General features: G+C 38.0%; 3 protein-coding genes across 4 annotated transcripts; 2 read left to right on the forward strand and 1 right to left on the reverse strand.

The window, feature by feature from the left end:
• Positions 1-452: 452 nt before the first annotated feature.
• Positions 453-3,829, forward strand: LOC114135569 (kelch repeat and BTB domain-containing protein 11). The gene is made up of 8 exons (XM_028002956.1): positions 453-1,032; positions 1,110-1,298; positions 1,387-1,571; positions 1,640-1,991; positions 2,102-2,247; positions 2,499-2,653; positions 2,804-2,961; positions 3,071-3,829. Exons 1-8 carry the CDS (start codon positions 781-783, stop codon positions 3,251-3,253), a joined length of 1,620 nt encoding a protein of 539 aa, XP_027858757.1. The 5' UTR covers positions 453-780; the 3' UTR covers positions 3,254-3,829.
• An 88-nt stretch (positions 3,830-3,917) lies between these two features.
• On the forward strand, positions 3,918-13,273 carry cpt1b (carnitine palmitoyltransferase 1B (muscle)). The gene is made up of 19 exons (XM_028002944.1): positions 3,918-4,822; positions 6,291-6,443; positions 6,609-6,748; positions 6,913-7,084; positions 7,449-7,550; positions 7,934-8,071; positions 8,163-8,240; positions 8,433-8,540; positions 9,165-9,249; positions 10,258-10,453; positions 10,543-10,728; positions 10,836-10,941; positions 11,026-11,142; positions 11,218-11,382; positions 11,475-11,609; positions 12,242-12,394; positions 12,480-12,593; positions 12,678-12,770; positions 12,873-13,273. Exons 2-19 carry the CDS (start codon positions 6,303-6,305, stop codon positions 13,005-13,007), a joined length of 2,364 nt encoding a protein of 787 aa, XP_027858745.1. The 5' UTR covers positions 3,918-4,822; positions 6,291-6,302; the 3' UTR covers positions 13,008-13,273.
• A 1,173-nt stretch (positions 13,274-14,446) lies between these two features.
• Positions 14,447-21,767, reverse strand: sephs1 (selenophosphate synthetase 1). 2 transcript variants are annotated; one of them, XM_028000757.1, is made up of 10 exons: positions 21,675-21,767; positions 19,321-19,443; positions 19,126-19,222; positions 18,639-18,742; positions 18,153-18,260; positions 17,649-17,803; positions 17,460-17,550; positions 17,264-17,363; positions 16,652-16,864; positions 14,447-15,713 (listed from the first exon to the last, which is right to left on the reverse strand). In XM_028000757.1, the coding sequence occupies exons 2-10, from the start codon at positions 19,414-19,416 to the stop codon at positions 15,499-15,501; spliced, it is 1,179 nt and encodes a 392-aa protein (XP_027856558.1). In that variant the 5' UTR covers positions 19,417-19,443; positions 21,675-21,767; the 3' UTR covers positions 14,447-15,498. The 2 variants fall into 2 exon arrangements, with proteins under 2 accessions (XP_027856558.1, XP_027856567.1); XM_028000766.1 differs by lacking the exon at positions 21,675-21,767 and adding an exon at positions 20,695-21,453.
• Positions 21,768-21,949: the final 182 nt, after the last annotated feature.

Consider the following 21,949-nt stretch of genomic DNA (forward strand, 5'->3'; position numbering starts at 1 on the left):
CCTTTTCCTCTAAACAGATTAAATAAAGCTGTCAATTGCTCTACTAATGACCTATTATGGCCCAGCCTGTGATTTTCTTACTGTCTCCTGTAATGTAACTGTCAGCAATTTTCTGCATAGTCTTGTAGCAATAGCATAACATTTCTATATTACATTTTGTTTTGTTCTTATGAAATATTAAAGCATTCAGAAAAAAATAAGTTTTTGGTTTTATTAGTTGTAAGCTATAATTTTTAATATAAATAAACTAATATAAATATTACATGCTGGAATGTATATCAGCGCATATGCGAGTTTTACTCTTTAAATGAATTTATGAAATTTTTGACTTATTGAAATGCACCAGTATTTTGAGACCTCAGTGATGACATGAGAGCAGTCTGGGTTCCTCATTTAATCCCACTGAGCTGACAGTTGCTCCACCTACAAGATCTAAGAATAGACCAGCCAAAATGGACCGCTCTGCTCAAAGATCGAGGGACTCTCCGATAATATTTTGATGCAGTAAAGAATGAAAAGATTTGCTCCAGAGGATTTTTTTGTATCTGTATTTATTCTATTTGTGTATATGCTCTTGAATACTTTAATGACTTTGGTGTTCTCTTTGGGAGAAATCAAGCTGACGACCACCATGCATTGTGTTTTCCCCTCCCGTTGGACTGTGGTTTTCTTGGACATGCTAAACTGAGTTAATAGTCCTGGATGCTTGAATGATTTTTTTTTTTGCATTTGATCACTGAATCAATTTCCTAAACTTTAGATGAATTGAACACTTTCAGTATGATTAATGCAATCAGAAAGTGTTTCATAATGCTCATCGAATGCTTGATCTTATGGTTGAAACGAGGAATTAAAAGGCTGTTGGGTAATAATTCAGTTGTAAACAACTGGATAGCATCCACCCGAATCCCTCCTAGAAGATTATATCAAGCAGACTCAGAGTGGGAAACCAATGAGACCCTCCGCACATATCACCTAGGAGACAAAAATGGAGCCAAGGTTACAATCCAAACTAGCACACATGCCTTTCACGTGAGTATATGTAAGTTTATAAGTTTCCAAACTAGCGTAGTTAGTACAAATCCAGCTTAATCATTAATTTCACAAAGGTGGACCTCGGAAAGCTTTCAGAGTGCAGCGAGTACTTCAGAGCTTTGTCCCAGTCCAGCATGAGAGAAACCTCAGAGAGCCACATTCATCTGGATCACGTGTCCTCCTCCATTTTCCACAATCTCCTTGAGTTCTGCTTCTATCATGATTTTAATGTTCCCCAAGACGAACTGGGAGTACACATTCAGGTATCCAGTCAAATATGATGCCTTCTTGGTCAATATTAGGTTGTGGAAAGTTAAATCCAGTCACTGTCTCGTCTTTTTCGCTCCTCAGGTGGGCAGCTATCTTCTGGCTGAAGCCTTCGTCTCGAGGTGCCTGTTAGCCCTGGCACATGAACTCAGTCCATCCAACTGCTTATCATACTTGAGCCTTGCTCAGGAAATTTTCTGTCTAGAGTTGAAAAACACAGTGTTCACTTATTTGAGCCGGAACCTTCTGGAGCTGCAACATGTGATAAGGTCTGCGAAGTTATAATCCACTGGTTTACTAAAACCTCTGAAATAACTGAGACAGATTCATATATCAGGTGTCTGCGCGATGAGGAGAGGGAGGAAGTCATCAACCTGAGAGCAAAAGGAGAACTGTGCCTGTGCAGCCTCAGGAAAGAAAACCTGACTTCCTGGAACGACCCGGAGACAGAACGTGCCCGGAACATTTTCACCATGAAATTTTCAGGGGACAGTGAGGACTGGCACTCAGTCACAGAGCTTCCTTTCAGGGCTGATAAGTGGTGTTTTACTGTAGTAGTACTGTATAACTACCTGTATGTCATAGGAGGCTACAGGCAGCGGAAGAAGAGAGGCTGGGAGTTCACTATGGCTTCCTTTAGGTATAATCCCTTTAACAATTCATGGGGGGCTACATCACCTCTGATAAAGGTACAAAAGCTCTTGAGCTCAATAATATAACTGGTTATTTTGTCCAAAGTTACCATTTTATGCTTTATTTTTTGGAATTAACCCAATTATCAACATTTTCTGTTTTATAGCACAGAAGGCACTTCAGTGCAGTGGCCTGTGAAGGCTTTATTTACGCGTTTGGAGGCTGGTATTTGGATTCTTTGGTGACTCCAGACTCCAGTACAGCTCTGTACACAGCAGTGGAGCGATACGATCCATGGGAGGATACATGGAGGTTTGGACACTTATGAAACAGCTAGCAGGGATGTGTGATATTCCAGACACAAGCTCACTTTCATCATTGCCATCACTGCCACATATGACAGATAATTTCACAAGATTTTTAAGATGGAAATTTAGTGTATAGTTTTGAATTTGATGCAGATTTTCTGTCCACACAGGCTGAGAATTACACATACAGAATCAAATACTGACTAAATGTCTTAAAATTATGCCCATGATTTGTGTGCATAATTTCTGCCTTAGGTTTGTATCCCCATTACCACTCACTGACTTCCAGTTCACCTTGTCGTTATCCCATGATGTCCCCCTCACTACCAGCCTTGGAGAGTGTATCTATGTGCTGGGGAGCATCCAGAGGACAGGAGAGAAATTGCTGTTGCAGTACAACACAAAGCAAGGTGGATAAAATAAAAACAAAACTTGTCTACATTATGCTTGTCTTCTTCTAACTGCTCTGTATGTTGCTGTCTGCAAAATCCCATTGTTTATGCATGGTACACATCCTCAGTACAGAGCCGTCTGAAATCTGTACTGCCTTTATCTCCTAGACTCATGGTCTGAACTTCTTCCCACCTTAACAAGAGCTGATGTAGACCTTCCTACTCTGTACTTCCTGGGCGCTGCTGACGAGCTGCTTGTGATTGGTGGGAACAACTCAAGCAATGTGGTGACATCATTCCATGTAAAATCAAAAACATGGGGGAAGGTAAAGATTCTTAGCACTGATCTAATTTCTTGAAGAGAGTCAGCTAAGCAGAGATATATTGTACTTCTGTTCAAGATATTTTTGATGTGTTATTCTTCCTTGCCTTCAGATGCACCGCACAGAAAGAGTGTCATACGCTGGACAGGGGACACTTGTAGGTGACCAGCTTCTGATGTCCAGTATTGACCACAACACTGTTGTGAGGCTGGATCTCTCAACCCTAACCATCAGGAAGCTCCCAGCTTTACTTGTCCCCATGCGTTATGAGGCTATCTTTTACCTTTACTTTTAATGTTATAGCTCACTGGTTTACCTAATATATACCTTTTGTTTATGGAGGAATGAGAAAAGTTATTTTAAATTATTTAAATATTTTACTTTATTTTTTTTTATTTCAAAATCACCGTGGCACTCAATGTTTCTTGGTGATTTTTAAAGGTTTTTGTAGTATTAGTGGCCTTTATTTGCGATTTATAGGCAGAAAATTAGCAGAAAGGAGGGGAGAGATACAACAAAGGTCCCAGAACTCAAAATCCTGGCCAGCTGTGCTAAGGAATAATATTCTCAGAATATCAGTCTGAGGATGTTATCCACCTGATCTTATAATACTGATACCATTATCCCCTTGGTGCTTTCTTATCTTTGTAAAATATTTAGTTGTTTTCTTTAGGATTTGTTGGGATCTGTTCTCTTTTCTGATGAAACAGAAATTATACATGTGTTTTTTTCAGAATGCAGTTTGCAATACTAAGGTAACTGTACACTATTTCTAAAGCATCTCCACTCAGTAACATGATAAAGTTTTGGTGAACTGTCCATTAAAGGTAACTAGTACCCAGTTGCTTGCTTTCTGACATATTAAGATCAAGGTATTTTCCTTTTTTTGTATTAATATCAACATATCACAATCTACTAATATCTGTTTTTTATGTTTCCTAGTGTTTCAGCTCATATTTGTATTTGGAATGGTAAAAATGATCTGTATCAAGATAGTGGGCTAAAACTAATTTAAATCACGTTTTTTGTCCCCATTTAGTAAAGTTGTAAAAGCCCTGTTAAATATTTTTTAAAGCCTCTGAAATCAGCACAATGTTGTATCACGGCCAATGTGATCTCTAACCACATTGGCCAAGATTTTATGAAGGACCTCTATTATGGGCGACAGAAAATTAATAAGCGGAGTTATCCAATCAATCAGCTCACTAGAATTTAAATGAAAACATACAGAAATAAGTAAAAAGTGGAGAAAATAGAAATGACACCCAGAATCTTCAAGATTTGAAAACAGTTTGTCCTGAAAAATGGGTAAAAATCACACTTCATTAGAAATTTCAAAGATGTCATTATCAAAAACGTTCCTCTGCTAAGTAATACATTTCACTAAGCATGTTCATTCCACTTCATTACGCATAACCTTATTTATAGACATTTTGTTTTGATTTCCTTAAATGGGTTGGTACCAAAATTCTTGTAAATTTAATGCTTGACACATGCTTGACAATGTCTGTAATATCCAAATTAATAACTTTGCTGTGTCAAATAATCTTTTATTGGTAAATTAGGTGAAATGTCACAAGGATCACATTCAGTTACATAGCAGGGAGCTCAGCGAACACCAGGTCAGGCGCTGTCTATGTTTGGTGTCTGGTTACAAAGAGAGGCATGTTGTGGGTGAGAGAGGACAGGGAGAAGCACAGGAAGCAGTGACTATGTTCACTACCTGAGTAAAGCCACCTCAAGGACAGAGAGCGCACAAGCTTCAGCACAGAAGAAACCCACTGGCTCTGTGCTGCAGACCAAAGTCACTGATTACTGGCTTTCCTTTCACCGGTGTGTGTAACCATCTGCTGGTCTCAGAAAGGTAAAGTATGCTCCTGTTCTTTATGATTCTTTTATTCTGACGACTGGGACACAAATTTCAAGTTTTATAAAAATGACAAAGTGCTGACATGTTTTCTAAGTGAAAAATCTATTACAAACTGGTGGAAAATTGAAATGACAAAGTAAAATACAAATATTTTTACAGTTTGTATTAACCTAATGACTTGTGCAACTTGCTTCAATGAGATGAACTTAAAATTAGCAGGGAATCTGGACATTTTTGCCGTTCCTTGTTGGTTCTACTCCGTGTTTATATTTCCATTCCTATCTGAGTCGTTCTGCACATGCTCTGCTGTTGTACCACTATATCTGGCCATTGAACTTTGTCCCAGTTGGGGATAGTTTGGTCATGTGACATGGAAAAAGCCACAGCAGACCTGCCACTAAAACACAATATGCAGGGATGTTGGAAGTCCAAATATTTCTGTTTAAGATTTCTGAAGCACCTGACATTCAGAAGTCAGTTGTTTTAACTTTACTGTGTATTTAGTTGCTATATTAATGCAGACATCTGCACTGCACCTCCTCCCACTTTTCAAACTTTAGGCACGAGTGCCAACCCAGTTTTTTCTGTTTTATTTGCACAAAACAGAACAGTAAAACAACCATAACTTGTTGCGTAAGTGGAAAATGTGAATTTGAAGAAGCTCAAAAAGGTGGTAAAAAATATACCCTTTATATTCAATACCCTGCACAATTACTAGCACCACAAGTAAAAGGTGGTGCAGTTTAGATACGTTTTACCTTGACCTTTAAAGGTAAAACGTGAACAGGAAAAACAGGAAAAAGTCCACCTTAAACCAAAACAGAAGACATAAAAAATCTACTATAATTTTAATTTAGTTACTGTAATATGAGTGCCAAAGCTTTTCCCAGAAGGGGAGTCTAAAGCTGAAGAGGCGTTGAAGAAAGAACGCCGCTTCAGGTGTAAAAGGTAAATATCTTTACCTTTTACCTAAAAGGTAAAGATATTCTTTATGTTCATTTCATGTATTAATCATGGAACAAAATCCCACCGTAAAAATTAGTATACCAAAATCAGACAGATTAATCACACTTAGTAATGCTAATATCAATGATTATTAATAAGTTAATTAATTAGAAACCTATTAATTATTATAATTATCAATAATAATTAGCCATTTGTTAATTGCAAAGAAAAATGTATAAAATTGTTTACATCCCCAAAGCTCACTGTTGAAGAACTGCAGCGCAGAATGTTGTCTTTAGCTTGGTCTCCATGACAACGATTTCTTTTCAAATTAGCTGCAACAGTTGCTAAGGCGAATGAAAACATTGTATAGTGTAACATTTAACCTTAGAAAGATAATATGACATTTCAATCAAATGAGATAAGGTTCTTCATTATTTCTAATATGGTGCCTATATAACTGTAAAATATTTGCTTGTATTACAATGCTAATGCTATGCTTAAACTACCATGTTAGTGATATAGGGAAATGGCTGAGGCCCATCAGGCAGTGGGCTTCGAGTTCACTGTGCGCCCTGATGGTGTGGACTTGAAGCTGAGTAAGGAGGTCATCAAAAACATCTACCTGTCTTCACTCACTGCCTGGAAGAAGAAAGCCATTCAGTTGAAGGTAGAAACACAATGTCAGCATATGTCTATGTTTAAAACATTTGTAGTCAGTCAAAAATATTGTAATAACTAATTCAGTTTAGTGTCTAAAATCACTAATGACCATCTTTTTTGTTGAATATAGGTAAAAATGGAAAATATATTAAATTATTTGCATTTTATACAGAATGGAATACTGACTGAAGTTTACCCTGCCAGTCCGTCCAGTTGGTTGATAGTTGTGATTGCCATGATGATGTCCTTGTACACTGGCACAGATCCCCTTCTAGGAATAATAGATACTATCAAGGAAAGCCTGCCTTACAAGTCAGTAACACACACATAAAATATTTAACTCATTCATTGCTGTTTTGAAAATATTCATTTTGTGTGTGTGTAACCGATCATTGTGTCAGTTGCTCCAAACTTGTCAATCTTTACATTTCCTATGTAGCTATTGCCATACTGACAGGTTTGTCTTTTCTGAGCAGAGACTGTTTGTCAGTGCAGGCCAGAGCAGTTCTGAGCGCCATACTGCTTGCCACAGCAGTATGGCTGACCTTCATCCACTTAATACGATTCACTCTAAAGATCCTTCTTTCCTACCACGGATGGATTTTTGAATCCCATGGAAAGATGAGGACATCTACAAAAGTGTGGCTGGTGGGTTTGCTTCAAGTCAAGTCAAGATTATTTGTATAGCACATCAGCAACAAGGAAGTTGGTTTACAACATAAAAACACAAAAAATACAAAGTCATAGGACACACAGTCAACAATTGAAGCATTGCATCAATAAAAGTCTCTGTTGCTTTTTAGGGGACACCTCCTTATAAGCCTTTGGCGTTCAGGATTTTCGTCAGTGAATTTCACTTACACAATCTGAGTCTTTATTTCACTATTTGTGTCACCTTGACCAATTCGGGGTAAAATTATACCTAAGAAACCTGTCAGAGGAGTATAGGAATGAAGTATATGCATCGGATTAATTAGTTTTCATTCATTCATAATTATCATTTACCACCCAGAGACTTTTAAAGATGCTCTCTGCACGAAGGCCCCTGCTCTACAGCTTTCAGGCTGCCTTACCCCGACTGCCCGTCCCTCGAGTGAATGACACCATTGAGAAGGTTTGTAGAAGACACACATATAACACAAGTGGATTACCATAAAAAATGTCTTTGTCCACCACTACAACATCCTTTTGTGTAACGATCACCTGTTCACCACGCTGGATCTGGAAGTCCCACAGGACCCTAAATCCTATCGTTTCTCGCTGTATGCTTAAGAAAATAAATAATCCTGATTTTCAAACATTTGTTAATTGTCCCCTTCAAACCACAAATGCAAATTGTAGACAAAATATCCCCATGCCCTGTTTGTGTTGCATCAGTTTAAGTAGTGAGAGGTGGAAATCTGTCTTGCCAGTAGATGTAGCCTGAAACCCCCTCCAGGACTTTTGTGTGGTTATAATGCTTCATTCGGGACTTCATTCTGTGCATCTTTCCCACAGTATCTTGAGTCAGTGCGCCCTCTGCTGGACGACAAACAATACAAACAAATGGAAATGTTGGCACATAACTTTAAAGCAAATGAGGCATCTCAGCTCCAAAGGTACCTGGTGCTAAAATCCTGGTGGGCAACAAATTATGTGAGTGTCTTCACATATTTTGAAATTAAATCCCAAGTTCACTGAATTTGTTTATGAATATTTTGTATTGATAATGCCCTAACATCTAAAGGTAAGTGACTGGTGGGAGGAATACATCTACTTAAGGAGCAGAAGTCCTATAATGGTCAACAGCAACTTTTACATCATGGTAAGATGAAATACATTTATGTTTACTTGTTTAGAAGGGACTATTAGCTATGAATGTTTTCAACAAATTCCCGCTTTAAAAAAAACATGATTAAACATCTTGGACATTAATAAAGTTTGAGGTAACAAAGCATCTATTTTGTGATCTGACCTCTGATGTCTCCAACTGTTGGTTTCATGTTTTTGTTTGAAGGACCTTTTGTATATGACCCCAACACACCGTCAGGCTGCCCGGGCAGGAAACATAGTTCATGCCATGCTGCAGTACAGGCGCAAGCTGGAGCGTGGTGAACTTGAACCGGTAATCTGACCGTTTTACAAGCCATGCCTATTTTTTTAAAAACATACAAATCAAAAAATGTGGAAACACTGCGCCTGGAGAATGTTCTGTCATTCAAACAAACTACAGCCCAATAAAATCTTGTTTTCTTTTGTTTAGCTTTGGTTGGGTGTTTGGCACTTAAATTCCATTTCTTTTTAGCCCATTTTGGCCATAAACATGAAATTCTGTTTAAGTTAATTTGATTTTTATTTTTTGCATTTATCTATTAAGTTTTCTGTCCTAACACTTTCATGTTCTTCATTATCTACCTGGATTTCCTTAGTCACAACTTTCACTTTTTAAAAGTTTTACACATAACTGACTGGGAACAGTAAACATCTTTTGCACAATTTTTACACTCCACGTCGATTTAGCTTGAGGTCTATATGCGTACACTTGTCCCATGTTTTTAGTTTAGAAAAATTGAAATATAATGTCATTTTCAAATTATACCAAAGAAAAAGTAAGTGGCATTAATAAAAACCTTGTTTTAAATGTTTTAATTACACAACTGACCGAACATCCTCCTTGAGTATGATTTCTCTATTTTGAACCTTGTGAATTGATGGATGATGATAACATCCTAGTCCCTTCTCTTCTCAGCTAATGGCTTTAGGGACCGTTCCGATGTGTTCCACTCAGATGGAGAGAATGTTTAACACCACTCGTATCCCTGGTATGGAAACAGGTAAGAATAATATGTATGGTTTAATCACTCATGCACTGGTTTAAGTAAATCTTTCCAGCATGCTGCACTTGTTGCACTTTTGGGTTAATTTCTATCAATGTTGTCAACAGACTCAACTCCAACACGTTCTCTACTGCTGTCCTCCTCCTGTTGTCCTACTGTAGTTCTCCAAATGTTCTCTGCATTGTTAAGATGAACAATGCATCTTGTTCATAAGATGCATTGTTATGAACAATGCATCTTATGAACAATGCATAAATGCATAAATCATGCAAATGGCATGATGTATGCCATTTGCTCTGAAGCAAATGGCATAAATCATATGATATATGTAAAGCAATCAAAGGCACATAAAAAGTTATGTGTGATAGTTTGATTTAAAGCCAGTAGTGTACTAACTTACTAATAATGCGCTAAAGTTTTTGAGTCAGTAACATCATAACACTTGCACTATTAGCATAGTGTAATGTATTTTTTATTTTTTTACAATATTATGTATTTATGAGTGATACATTCTTTAGAAATGTAACAAAAGTGTAATGCATATAGGTCACCTGACTGCTGTTTTCTTTCTGAACTTTAATCCAACCCACTTTGTGTTCTAACAAGCAAACAGAAATTATGGAAATATTGACCAATGCACAAAATTATGAATTTATATTTATATTATTTTGAAAAACAAGTAATTCTCAATTATCCATTACAACCACAATTAAGAAGACAAATAGCGCTGCATAGTTAAACCATTTAAGAATTAATGTGACTATGCTGTCCAATTGTCAAAATGTTTAAAATCAGCAAGTTATTTTATTTCCAAAAATGCAGTTTTGTTTATTTATTGGAATATTAGAAACTGCAGAAACTGTCAATTTTAAAGCTTTATTAGCTTTAAAATTGACAAACTTTTCACACTGGCACTAAGCTACAAATTTCCTCATTAATACCACAGCCTTTTCAGCTCCTAGTTTAGTATAATTCAAGCTTATATCCTTCTTACTCGGTCTACAGATTTTGTACTGCACCTGACGGACCGAAAGCACCTCGTTGTCTTCCACAGAGGACGCTACTTCCAAGTGTGGTTGTATACGGGGGGGCGCCACCTCTTACCAAGCGAACTGGAGAACCAGTTTCAACAGATTCTCAATGATATGTCACAACCCCAGCCAGGAGAACTGAAACTAGCTGCCCTCACTGCCGGAGACAGGCATGCTCAAACACACATTTTCACAGCATACTAAAACCTTCTCACCTGCTAAAGATATGATACTTACTCTTTCTTTCTTTGTTTTCCAGAGTACCTTGGGCACGGACTCGGCTTAAATATTTTAGCCAGGGACCGAACAAGGAATCCCTGGATGCCATTGAGTCTGCCTCATTCTTCCTGACACTCGATGAAGAGCCACAGGGTTATGATCCAGGAAAGGTTTCCTCACTTGATACTTATGCCAAATCCCTAATGCATGGCAAATGTTACGACAGGTAGGCAGAGAAGACAGGGGAAGATACCTGCTCTCAACTTCAATTAAAATTGTCACTTTTATAATGTTTTCTGGAAAAAAAACAAACATTCTTGTCATGTCTTACAGGTGGTTCGACAAGTCTTTCAACTTAATTTTATATCCAAATGGAAAGATGGGAGTCAATATTGAGCACTCTTGGGCTGATGCACCCATTGTTGGACATATGTGGGAGGTATAAACAGTATTTTAGTCTTAAAAACTGAGAAAATTAAAGTTTCTTAGTAATTCCTCAGATAATATTTGTGTGTGTTTGTAGTATGTTCTTGCAAAAGACTGCTTTCATCTTGGCTACACAGAGGAGGGACATTGTAAAGGGGATGTAAACAGGGGCCTTCCTTCTCCCACTCGATTGAAGTGGGAGATTCCAGCACAGGTACAGTAAACTTCACTAATTAAATGTAACTGATTATTAATTGCTATTTATTCGCTGTGTTTTCTCCTACGTCAGTGCCAAGATGTCATTCACGCTTCATACCTGTTAGCCAGACACCTAGCTGATGATGTGGACTTCCATGCCCATCTGTTCACTGAGTTTGGCAAAGGCCTGATCAAGAAGTGCAGGACGAGCCCTGATGCCTTCATTCAGCTGGCTCTGCAGCTCGCACAGTTCAGGGTTGGTCAGCCATCAGTCACTCACATCTTTTTTTCTTGAATATCGGTTTCATCAAACTACATCAAATTTATTTTTTGGTTTCTTTTCCGTAGGATCAAGGTGTGTTCTGTCTGACATACGAGTCATCAATGACCCGTATGTTCAGAGACGGGCGGACTGAGACGGTGCGCTCCTGCACCTCTGAGGCTGTTGCTTTTGTCCGGGCCATGGAGGATCCAGATGCAACAGTAAGGAAAACAAACACACATCCAATGAAAACCCACCAGATTAACCAGATCAAACCATTTAAATCCATATTAATAAACTGTAACATGCTAAAACACCACATTTGTTTCTGTTATTCGGCTCACGTGAAACCATTAAAATGTAGAGTTAAATGAACAGAGATAAATGTATAAGTGCATATCTAACTACCTTTAATGACTTTATTAAATATATTAATTTTATGAATATTAATTGTATTTTTCCCTTTTTAGTGGCATTAATGATTTTATAAATACAGAGATGCACCTGTCTATTTTTATTTTTTACAGAATAAACAGTTTGGACACAAAGAACATTAAGTTATTCTTATCATCCTGTGTACACGTTTGTCTTTGTCTAAAATGTTACTCTGTGAGGGGTCATGGAGGACCAGATGCAACAGTAGGGTTAAAGTCACCAAGACTTAGAGGCAATGTGAATAAACTTCGATGCCATGTCAGTGGATTAACCTAACACTTGTGACTTTATGACTTTATTATATGATAAAGTCATAAGGACTTCCAGTTCTTGATATGCACTATGTTTTTGTGTACATGTCAGAATAAGCAAAAATGATGAAGTAATTTCCTGATTACCTGCTAATGTCTGTGAGCAGAATGCCCAGAGACTTGCACTGTTCCGAAAAGCCGCAGACAAGCATCAGAACATGTATCGTCTGGCCATGACTGGTTCCGGTATCGATCGGCATCTCTTCTGCCTTTACATAGTATCTAAATACCTCGGTGTTGAATCACCATTTCTTAAGAAGGTTAGAGATACAGTCAAATCATTTTCACTTTGTTGGATACTTCAACATGACTTATCAGGTCTCCTTTCCATCCCAAAACCTTCAGGTGCTGTCCGAGCCGTGGAAGCTGTCCACCAGCCAGACTCCTCAGCAGCAGCTTAATTTAGTTGATATCAACAAGTTTCCAAAACATGTGGGTGCAGGAGGTGGATTTGGACCTGTGAGTGTTCTCGGTCAAAATCTTAAAACAGTTAAGTATGTTACACAATTATCTTATATAATTGTGTCTCTTTTACACTCTCAGGTGGCGGATGATGGGTATGGTGTTTCTTATATCATTGTTGGGGAAAATCTCATTACATTCCACATCTCCAGCAAATTCTCCAGGCATAACACAGTAAGTACTTGATGTTTTCCATCCACCTGTAGAGTCCTCATTGTGTTTCTCCAAGTCCAATAGTCTTTTCTCTGTTTTCTTCCACTCTGTTTAAAACTGCAGGACTCCACTCGGTTTAGTCAGCACATTCAGAAAGCCATGATTGATATCCAGACTCTTTTCAAGCAAGATAATGACAAGAACGTGGTGGAGAATGGAAAGGATGTGCATTTGGAAAATGATAAAAAGAACATGTAGGACTCTGTGGGGAGAAGTTTTGTTGGTGTGCTTCCATCAGCTAAAAGACTTGTACTTTTATTTCTGCTTTTCTGGTGAGCCACACCACAGGAGATGGGCATTCCACTCAAAGACAACGGTTATCACTCTAATTTATTTCTGGTTTACATGCTTGAGTTGCTGTACATTCTAATTTAATGATGGGAATTTTATGGTACCTTCTTTTCTCCTTCTCAGTGTATGCTGACCACAATCTGATGTAAAAAAATTAAATAAAGTAAATAAATGAAAACAAAGACACAAGTGTGTTTGTTGGGCGTTATTGGTTGTTATAATACTAAATAGGTTGTTTGGTTTTTCTGGCTAAACCTGCAGTGGGTAACATACTGAGAAATTACACTTTTTTGAGAATTTGCTATTAAAATAAGCAAGACTGTTATGCAATAAAGAAAGTGTTCAGTATATATCTGTCTTTGTAGCTTAATTTTAGGAACCATGGAAAATTAATTTAGATTTAAACATAAAAAATAAGGGATAAGACAAAAGTTGTTTTATTTTTGCCTGCTGTATTCTGGGTTTAAACAATATGCTTTAAAAAAATTCTGGCATCCCATTTTCACATCAGCAAGTAAGAACAATTTGTGAACACTCAAGTTTGAGAAAACTCAAACTGGATTTGATTGAAGAAAATCAATAGGCAAGAAAATATAAAGGAATCATGGAATATCTTTGGTTTTCTATAATCACTGACATTGTACAAGAGACTGAGCTAACCTATAAAAAAAAACAATATTCATTATCAATCAGGTTTGCAAAAGGAGACTCAACCAAGTGTTGAGTGTTAATGCTTCAGCCTTACTACTTTTCAGTTTGCATACATTTCTCTATCAAAACGACATTTATTGGTTATATTTAAACACATTTACAGAATTTTGGTTTTCATTGGCTACAAGTCAGAATCATCAAAATTAACAGGAATAAATGCTTGAGTTACATCAGCTTGTTTAATGAATCTACAGGTTTTTAAGTTTTTGAAAGACATCAACATTTTAGTAATATTCTAAGTTATTGAGGTGCACCTTTACCTGCATGTTAAGGTAATGAGTTATTGTAAAAAAAACACAAAAAAAAAACCCCTAAAATGTTCACTTATTCCAGTTAAAGTCTGCCTCATTAATAATTTGAGGTAAGACCAAACAAACTGTGGTGGTATGTATTTGTACTATGAATGTTGTGGTGTCCTATTGACATTTTTTATGCATTTATCTGTATTAGCTTTTACTGTCTGCAAAGCAAATTGCCCTTTAGGGACAACAAAGTTGATCTAAGCTAATTCAATTAGAGGTGACGTATTGACAGTTTGTTCCCTGTCTCTTCCCAACTGACAGCCATAATACACCCCTTTAAAAACAGCAAATCCTACTTTTTTTTAACATGAAATTTAAAAAACACAGAAGAGCAAAGTTTTATAAAACATTTATTGTAAGGGGTGGGGTAGAGATTACATCTTGTTTCTAACATTTTTCGATGTCATCCAGATTATTTTCATCTATAGGAGAAAGAAAAACTTCAACCGGCGGGAGGCTTCATTGTCAGTTTGCTTTAATCACATCACCTGGCATCACCAATGTACCATGCAGATGCCAAAAATAAACCGTTCGAGTTCACTATGTGGATGACATAAGACACTCAGCTTTTGAAAGATCGTTTTTAAATTTACAGTGGAAAACTACGTACATCATATTCCTGTAATTATGATGCTACATTTGGAATGAAGAATTTCTTCTTAATGTCTTAAAAAAATAATCTTTAACATATGAAGAAAGCACAATGGTGCAGCTAAAACTAAAACAGCTTGATTTGTTTCAAACGCCTGAGTGCAGCTCCCAAGTAGCAGAAATCAACCATCTTCTATTTGAGTATTTATTAGCATATGTGGGGACGATACAAAAGTAATAATAATAAAAAAAGAAAAGTCATTCTGATCAGGTTGTGTGTTTTGAGGCATCAGGAACAGCAATGAACTAAAACTAGGCTTTTAAACTGTACAAAGCAAAACAAAAACACCAAAACACAGTGTGCTTGTTTGATGAGAGCAGTTTTAAGAGACAAAAGAGGCAACAGACTCCAGACTTTCAAAGATTCAAAATGAATCAAAAGATTATTGTCTTCATTACCACTCTCCCATCAGAAGCTGCCAGCCAATCAAGCACATTAAACAATACAGCCAAACAGAGCAAATGGATTATGAGTATGTCCTAGTTCTTGCCAATTTCTTTTCAAGGGGAAGCTGCAGCTCGAGTCCACTGGGTGGCGCCATACCCTTGAGAGGCCATTGTGTGGGGCTGTTTCCACGTTGATGCACGCCAACCCAGTCTTTGTTGTGTTTTTTATTTTACTATCTTGTGTAAATTTGTCAACACTCTACGATGGTTTTGTAGTTTATAGGTCTAAAAAAAAACTCTCAACAGAGGTTTTGGGGGTTCAGGTCTATGAGGCAACAAGTCGAGGATTAAGAGGTTGCGCCGGGTGTTGGGTTGACATTTTGTGTGGCTGCTTGCGGTGCCACCTCGATGATTCGTGGCTTGTCGATGATGCGGGCGGTGCGGTTTCCTTTCTCTACAATCCCGATGATCCAAGCTTGGTGGCCCTCTCCGTATTTTGGAGATTTGATCTCGGCGCAGAAGCGGGCAGCCTGCTCCCGGGGCAAACAGATGAGCAGGCCTCCTTTGAATGGAAAGAACAAGGAATCGGTCAGTTTGTTTTTGCGCACGTGATGGAACTGGTCGGCATCAACTCTGAGATGTACTCTGTTGTTTGTGACATATTCTGGCAAACACTTATCATAGGAAAAGTGTTAAAAAACAGAAAAAAAACATGTAGTGACGTGTATCCCAACACGTAAGAACTGCAATAATGTTAGGTTATAGTGAGAGCAAAAAGAAAGCTGCAGAAAGTAGCACATCAACGTCCACTGACGTTTTTAAAACTATAACAACTACAGTAAATGCAAAATCAGCTTTAAACTCCACCAGACATGGTTCATTTACTGTCATCACGTATATTAAGATTTTTAAAACTTCTAAAAAGGACCGATATAAACTTTTAAAAAACTGCAATATGAAGTTCTTTTAATGATGCCACATTGTTTTTCTGTTCTGTGGAGTATAAGGTAAAACAGAGCTGTCCCTCCCACACCTGTTGCTATCCACAGGTGGCCAGCAGGCTGAAAGGCTACAATTCCCCTTTCTTACAAGAGACAAATTTGGCTGTTTAAATTTCAGGAATTTAAAGTTTTAACATTTTAGAAAACGGAATACGATGAAGCTTTTTCCCATTTGTGCTTTTCATTTTTAAATAAGACATCAAAGGAAACCTGACGATGACAAGTTAAAAGCGATTTGCTGAAAGTATCGTGTTGATGGAGGCCTGTCTGATTTGCTTATAGATATACAAATAAAACAGTTTTTATTATCCTAGTATCTTAGAGTGCAGAAAGATTATTTTATCATGTTTGTTTACTATAGACTCCATCCTGTTTGATCAAAACTCAGGACTTTCTTATCCAAACTTTGCTTACTCCATCCAACTCCATATAAACAAACATTATTGGCAGGATTTTAAAGAGCTATGGTTGTTGATATCAGAACCACATCAACACAAACCTGATGTTTCAGGGCAGGTGCCATGCATGAGTCCAAACATGTTCCCGCAGGCTTTGGACACGGCGGCCATCTTGGCGAGCACTGGGAGATTGTGGATGACGAAGGAAACCTCGCTCCGCTGCTGTCGTGCTAGCGTCTGAGCGTGGCCGAGGATGCCGAACCCTGTGATGTCGGTGGCTGCGTGTGCGTTGAAGGTGTGCATGAGGCTAGCAGCTACAAAGGACGACAGAGAGGAAGTTCAGATGAATAATCATTTGTCCCTTTTCCCCTGATTCTGCTTGGCTCATCCTCACTCTACTCCACACCGAACCTGTTGTGTTTCCATTGAAAAGCTGACAGCTGAAGATCTAAAGTGTGCCACTTTACAGGTGGATATTAATTGCAGTGTGCTGCCGGTGTGTAACTCAGAAACTTAAAATGCAAAATTATACTTTAATTTTATCTGCTCATTCCATTGTGGTTCTAAATATTATTATACCTAGAGTTTTATTAACCTTTCCTTGCACTCCCTCAGTAAAACCTTCCCATTTTTTCTCTCCCCTTGGCCAATCAGTGAGCAGCAATCTGCTCGCACAACATTTCAAATGTATCATGCATGAATGATGGGTTTACCTGTACGGTTGAGCCGGGCCATGTTCAACATAGCTTCGTGGTAGGCCAACTCTACGTCTTCCTGGGTTACCACCAGCTTGATTTTGTTCCACTTCTCAGGCTAAATGTTCAAGAAAGCAAATAGGAAAGTCCGTCATGAAATAGCAGAAGGTATCCCAAGACAAAAAGATAAAAAAATACAATTAGAAAGACTTACAATGTCTAGCCACTGGTGCACTGCAACAGCTACTTGGGTCCCTAACGGTTTGGTCAACACCAACACGTCCCCAGGCACTGCGTTATCAGGCCTAAAAGACATCAAACATGATGTTGTCATGGTGTTTGTTCTTCTAACAAAGTTTGAAAAGTCAAAGGGAATGAATATGTAACAGGAAGTTATTCCTACATGATGAACTCATTGGGCTGACAAACTGTTGTAGCAACTCCTCCCATTACCACCCAGGGGTTAACCACCGTTTGTCCCCCTGTGACAGACGTGCCGGCCTCCTCGGAAGCATCCTTGAATCCCTGAATGATCAGTGGCATGACTTTGTCTCTTTCCTGCAAACACACACATTTGAGCAAGTGTAAAAGAAACACATGAAGAATGGATGCTTCAAATCTCCCTCAAATCCCCTAAAAGAATCAAAGCAATAGCACTGAAATTGTATGCTATACGATCTTTTGCAACTTCCCTGACTTATGGAGTCAGGATATTATTAAATATTTCATGTCTGATGTAAAAAAAAATGCAACCTCTTGGACTTCAGCAGGTGTTGCCACCATCACATAGCCAGAACTTCTCAGAAGAGCAAAGTGCTTGAACCGATTTACAAAAACGACTAATTGCTTTTTTTTTGTTTGTTTCTTGAGTAGCTATACTGTCTCACCAAATAAAAACTTATCTTACTTTTTCTGACATCTTGTTGCTGACTCCCAGAAGCATCAACATGTTGTCACACTCTGTCACTCCCATGGCATACAGGTCACTTAAAACATTGGCACAAGCAATTCTTCCCTACAAAGCAGAAACAAATTAACCACAGAAGCTGTTTGTGCTGCACAGAGACAGAAGTGCACAAAAGGATTCACACCTCTTGACCCCTTTCACCCCCCTTTTTGTTTTACATTTTGTAATGTTTCACATTCACTGATTGTTCATATCATACGTTGTTCATATCGCAATTCATAAATACAAATGCTCCAAATGAATTTATGGCACATATTTCTTCATCAATAATCAGAACAGATTTATGCGTGGGCGAACCAATACAACCTTAAAGCAATAAAATAGGGGAGAAAGTCTGGAAATAAGAATGTTTTTAAGTGTAGATAGAAATCCAGTATTAAGAACTGCCGACAAAAGAAAAATTCAAGTAAAAAGGAGAAATGTTACCATCATGTAGGGGTCATCAACAATAGGATAGATGTAATCTGTTGTCTGAACAAGGGAAAGTCCACCATGTCTGAGAGGGATCACACATGTGTCCATGCCTATTCCTTTAAAACAAACAGAAATCTTAGCAAAGAGTAAAAGTGCAAATAGTCTTTAACAATGACATGTACTTACAAAATAAAACCTACTTTTCTCAGCAGTACTAGCAAATTCATTTCACTTATAAAATTAGGTTTAATGCAGTCAGTTTAGCTTTAAATAAGGGTCAGCTGATAAATCACTCTCAGCTGATTGAGCATGTTTTGTATAATAGAAGTTACCCAAAGAACAAGCTGAAACTATCAGCGTAACTGTAGGAGTGTCAAACATGAAGTTAATAACTTAAGTCAGACACATGACAAAGCCTCAATTTGAACACTCATTCATGAGTCCAAGCTTTTACTTTAGCATGTCTGCTACCACGGCAGTAAAATAAGGTAATTATTACCTAATCGGGGCATGACTGCCCCCAAGAACTGTTCATCCTCTTGATAGTGGTTCTCCTGTAAGGCCTCAAGCAACTTCTGTAAAACCTCTTGAGGGACCTAAGATCAGTGGAAAAACAGCGGCAACATTTTTTTTCCAGATACCACAAGTAAATATTTTTAATCAGAAAATGTCAGATTTTGATTGGAAAACCAACCTTGCAGCCTGTCCCCTTCAGCTCAGCGAAGCGCGTGAGCCTGAAGTTCTTGTCCAGCTCATAGCTTTCGGGGTTAAAAGACTCCCTCACAGACATTTCTGATGGCGCTCCGGATCCTCACCACTGAAAAACAGACCAAGAAAAAGAGGGAATGATGTAAAACACCTGTATGTCACAAGAAAAACTAGAAGGGAATCAAAGAGGTTGCATTACAAAATAGACTTATTTTGCACATATTGCAAACAACACAAGATTGACCAAAAGTAAATTAATCCTAGACTTTTACATACACTCACCGGCCACTTTATTAGGTACACATGTGGAATCACTTGTTAACATACAAGAATAGGTCAACAACATGCCAGCTACTCAACACATTATGCTTCTGAATGTGGTGGTGAGAACCTGCTGATGTTCAAATTGAGCATCAGGTCTGAGATGATAAAAAGGAAACAGTAGATCACACAACTCATTACAACCAAGGCACGCAGAATATTATCTTCTAACGCATAACGTGTCAAACCTTGAAACAATAGAAGACCAAACCAGATGTCACCCATGCCAGCTGAGAACAGGAAACTGAGGCATAAAGTGGCCCCATAGAAACCTTCCTCAGTATTATTGCTCACCATGTCTATCCATTTATGATCCCAGTGTACCCATCTAATAAAGTTACATCTATCTGTCATAATGTCAAAAAACTCAAATCATTTAAAACTGGCTTCTTGAACATGGTCGTAACTTCACTGTACTCCAGTACTATCTTTCTATGGACCCATTTGTGTCTTTAATAAAGCTGATGATGATGATGATTTTGTACAATAGATGATCATTGGCAGTGTTGGAATCAGAGATTTACATTATGGATATGCAGCAGACAAATATGCAGCAACGACTTGATGTTACCAAGTCACTTTGACCCAAAATCTCTGACAAATATTTAACACCTTTTTGAATATATGCAGTAACAAATTAAGGCAGTTCTGAATGCAAAAGGAGTCCAACCACTTACTAGTAAAGTACCTGATAAAGTGGCCAGCGAGTGCATATTTGACCTTTCTATCTGTCTTTAAAATAAAACGATTAAAACATATAAGCTTACTGTTTGTAATGGGCACATTCTTCAAAACAAAATATTAAAACTGCCATTGATTTAGACAAAAACATGCTGTATGACTAGATTGAGAGAGCATGTTTCACTATGATTTATATACTTTTGTACGAGTTAAGGAATTTTCCAGATATTTGTCCAATACAGACTCAAAATAATAACAACCCATTAAGTAAATCATTCAGAACAGCACTCATATGTTTAAAAAGGTCAAATTTGTGTCCATTTACATAAACAACAACAAAGGAATGTTATCTTCTCACCTCATGATTCATGTGGTTTCCACTACCTGCTCTCCATTCACCTGCTCTAATTTAACATTGAAAGTCTCTAATGGGCACTTTGAAGACTCTCATTAATACATTAACCTGCATTTTATAGCTGTTTTGTCAGATGGAGTCAATCTATAAAACTTTTTTTAATTTTAAGATTGTAAGCAAGTATTAAAGCCAAGCATCACCACATCAATGGGAACTGAATATATAGTTCGCATCCGAGCAAAAGAACTGAAAATAATAAACGTGTATATGTGATGATTATAACTGTGCCATCTAGCATATTCACAGCATATTGTGCTAAAAGGAGTTGCTGAAGGGGACCGCAATGCATAAAATGATTCCACTTTCATTCAACCCGAGGAACTGGCTGACAATATCAATAATATCCCGTGTAAAACGTCTGTTTACTGTAATGTAAGACACACCGCAGCCTATTTAGGAAATCAGACTTTGAGAAAAATCAATCTGCAGAGGCAACTCCACTCCCAACGTTTCTTTAGCTGAAAATGCAGCTTAGATTTTCTGCTAGCTGTGGCTAGCCGATCCATGCATGCGGCAATGAGCTGAAGCTGCAATATGCAACAAAGAGCCCCTGGAGACCAGAGATGCTAGCCGTACTGCCACTGAGCGCAAACGTTGTGCACATTTCTACTTAACCCTGATTTACAGTGTAGAATCATAACCCCGGCTGCTTGCACTTGCAAGTTAAAAAGTTGCGGCAGGGCGCCTAACAAAAATGTCGGCGGCGGAAAAAATTAACCCTTTCCTCTCCCTCGCCATGCGATGTGTGCAACATCAGAGTTAGTATTAGCACTAAATCGCTAAACGTGCTGCTAATGCAAAGACCGTAATGAGACTGTACAATACGAGTGTACAGACTGAGCTTATGAGCAAGTTTAGGAGCTAAACTGGATTAGATTCTTGCAACATTTCCCCTTTAATTGGTCTGAGCAGTTTATCCTTACCAGCTTCGGGTTAGCGGTGGATCCCGACACAAGAGCGGGGACTGCAACAGAACGCACCAGGGCTACATTTAGGCGACCTCTTAGAAAGCCTGACTAGAAATAATAAATTATTGTCTGTTAACTATTGTATAGAGGACAAAATAATTATTATAATTTAAAAGTAAATGCAAAGTAAATATGATTATTTATAAGCAATTTGTGCTGGTGCTATTATGTAAAAACATGCGCCTAATTTAACGTGGAAACTAACCAGATAACAAAGGGTCCTCTGTTTG

Source organism: Xiphophorus couchianus, chromosome 2, assembly GCF_001444195.1.
Source record: "Xiphophorus couchianus chromosome 2, X_couchianus-1.0, whole genome shotgun sequence".
Lineage (NCBI taxonomy): Eukaryota > Metazoa > Chordata > Actinopteri > Cyprinodontiformes > Poeciliidae > Xiphophorus > Xiphophorus couchianus.

What these genes read in the sequence shown, in the direction of transcription:
- LOC114135569 (XM_028002956.1), top strand. Translation starts at nt 781, where the DNA reads ATGATTAATGCAATCAGAAAGTGTTTCATAATGCTCATCGAATGCTTG. An exon ending in GAGCTGCAACATGTGATAAG is followed by an intron (nt 1,572 to 1,639) that starts GTCTGCGAAGTT and finishes TTCATATATCAG; the next exon opens with GTGTCTGCGCGATGAGGAGA. An exon ending in GCAGTACAACACAAAGCAAG is followed by an intron (nt 2,654 to 2,803) that starts GTGGATAAAATA and finishes TTTATCTCCTAG; the next exon opens with ACTCATGGTCTGAACTTCTT.
- cpt1b (XM_028002944.1), top strand. Translation starts at nt 6,303, where the DNA reads ATGGCTGAGGCCCATCAGGCAGTGGGCTTCGAGTTCACTGTGCGCCCT. An exon ending in AGTGGGAGATTCCAGCACAG is followed by an intron (nt 11,143 to 11,217) that starts GTACAGTAAACT and finishes CTCCTACGTCAG; the next exon opens with TGCCAAGATGTCATTCACGC. An exon ending in TGCAGCTCGCACAGTTCAGG is followed by an intron (nt 11,383 to 11,474) that starts GTTGGTCAGCCA and finishes TCTTTTCCGTAG; the next exon opens with GATCAAGGTGTGTTCTGTCT.
- sephs1 (XM_028000757.1), bottom strand. Translation starts at nt 19,416, where the DNA reads ATGTCTGTGAGGGAGTCTTTTAACCCCGAAAGCTATGAGCTGGACAAG. An exon ending in TTGATGACCCCTACATGATG is followed by an intron (nt 18,261 to 18,638) that starts GTAACATTTCTC and finishes TCTGCTTTGTAG; the next exon opens with GGAAGAATTGCTTGTGCCAA. An exon ending in GGCCCGGCTCAACCGTACAG is followed by an intron (nt 16,865 to 17,263) that starts GTAAACCCATCA and finishes CGTCCTTTGTAG; the next exon opens with CTGCTAGCCTCATGCACACC.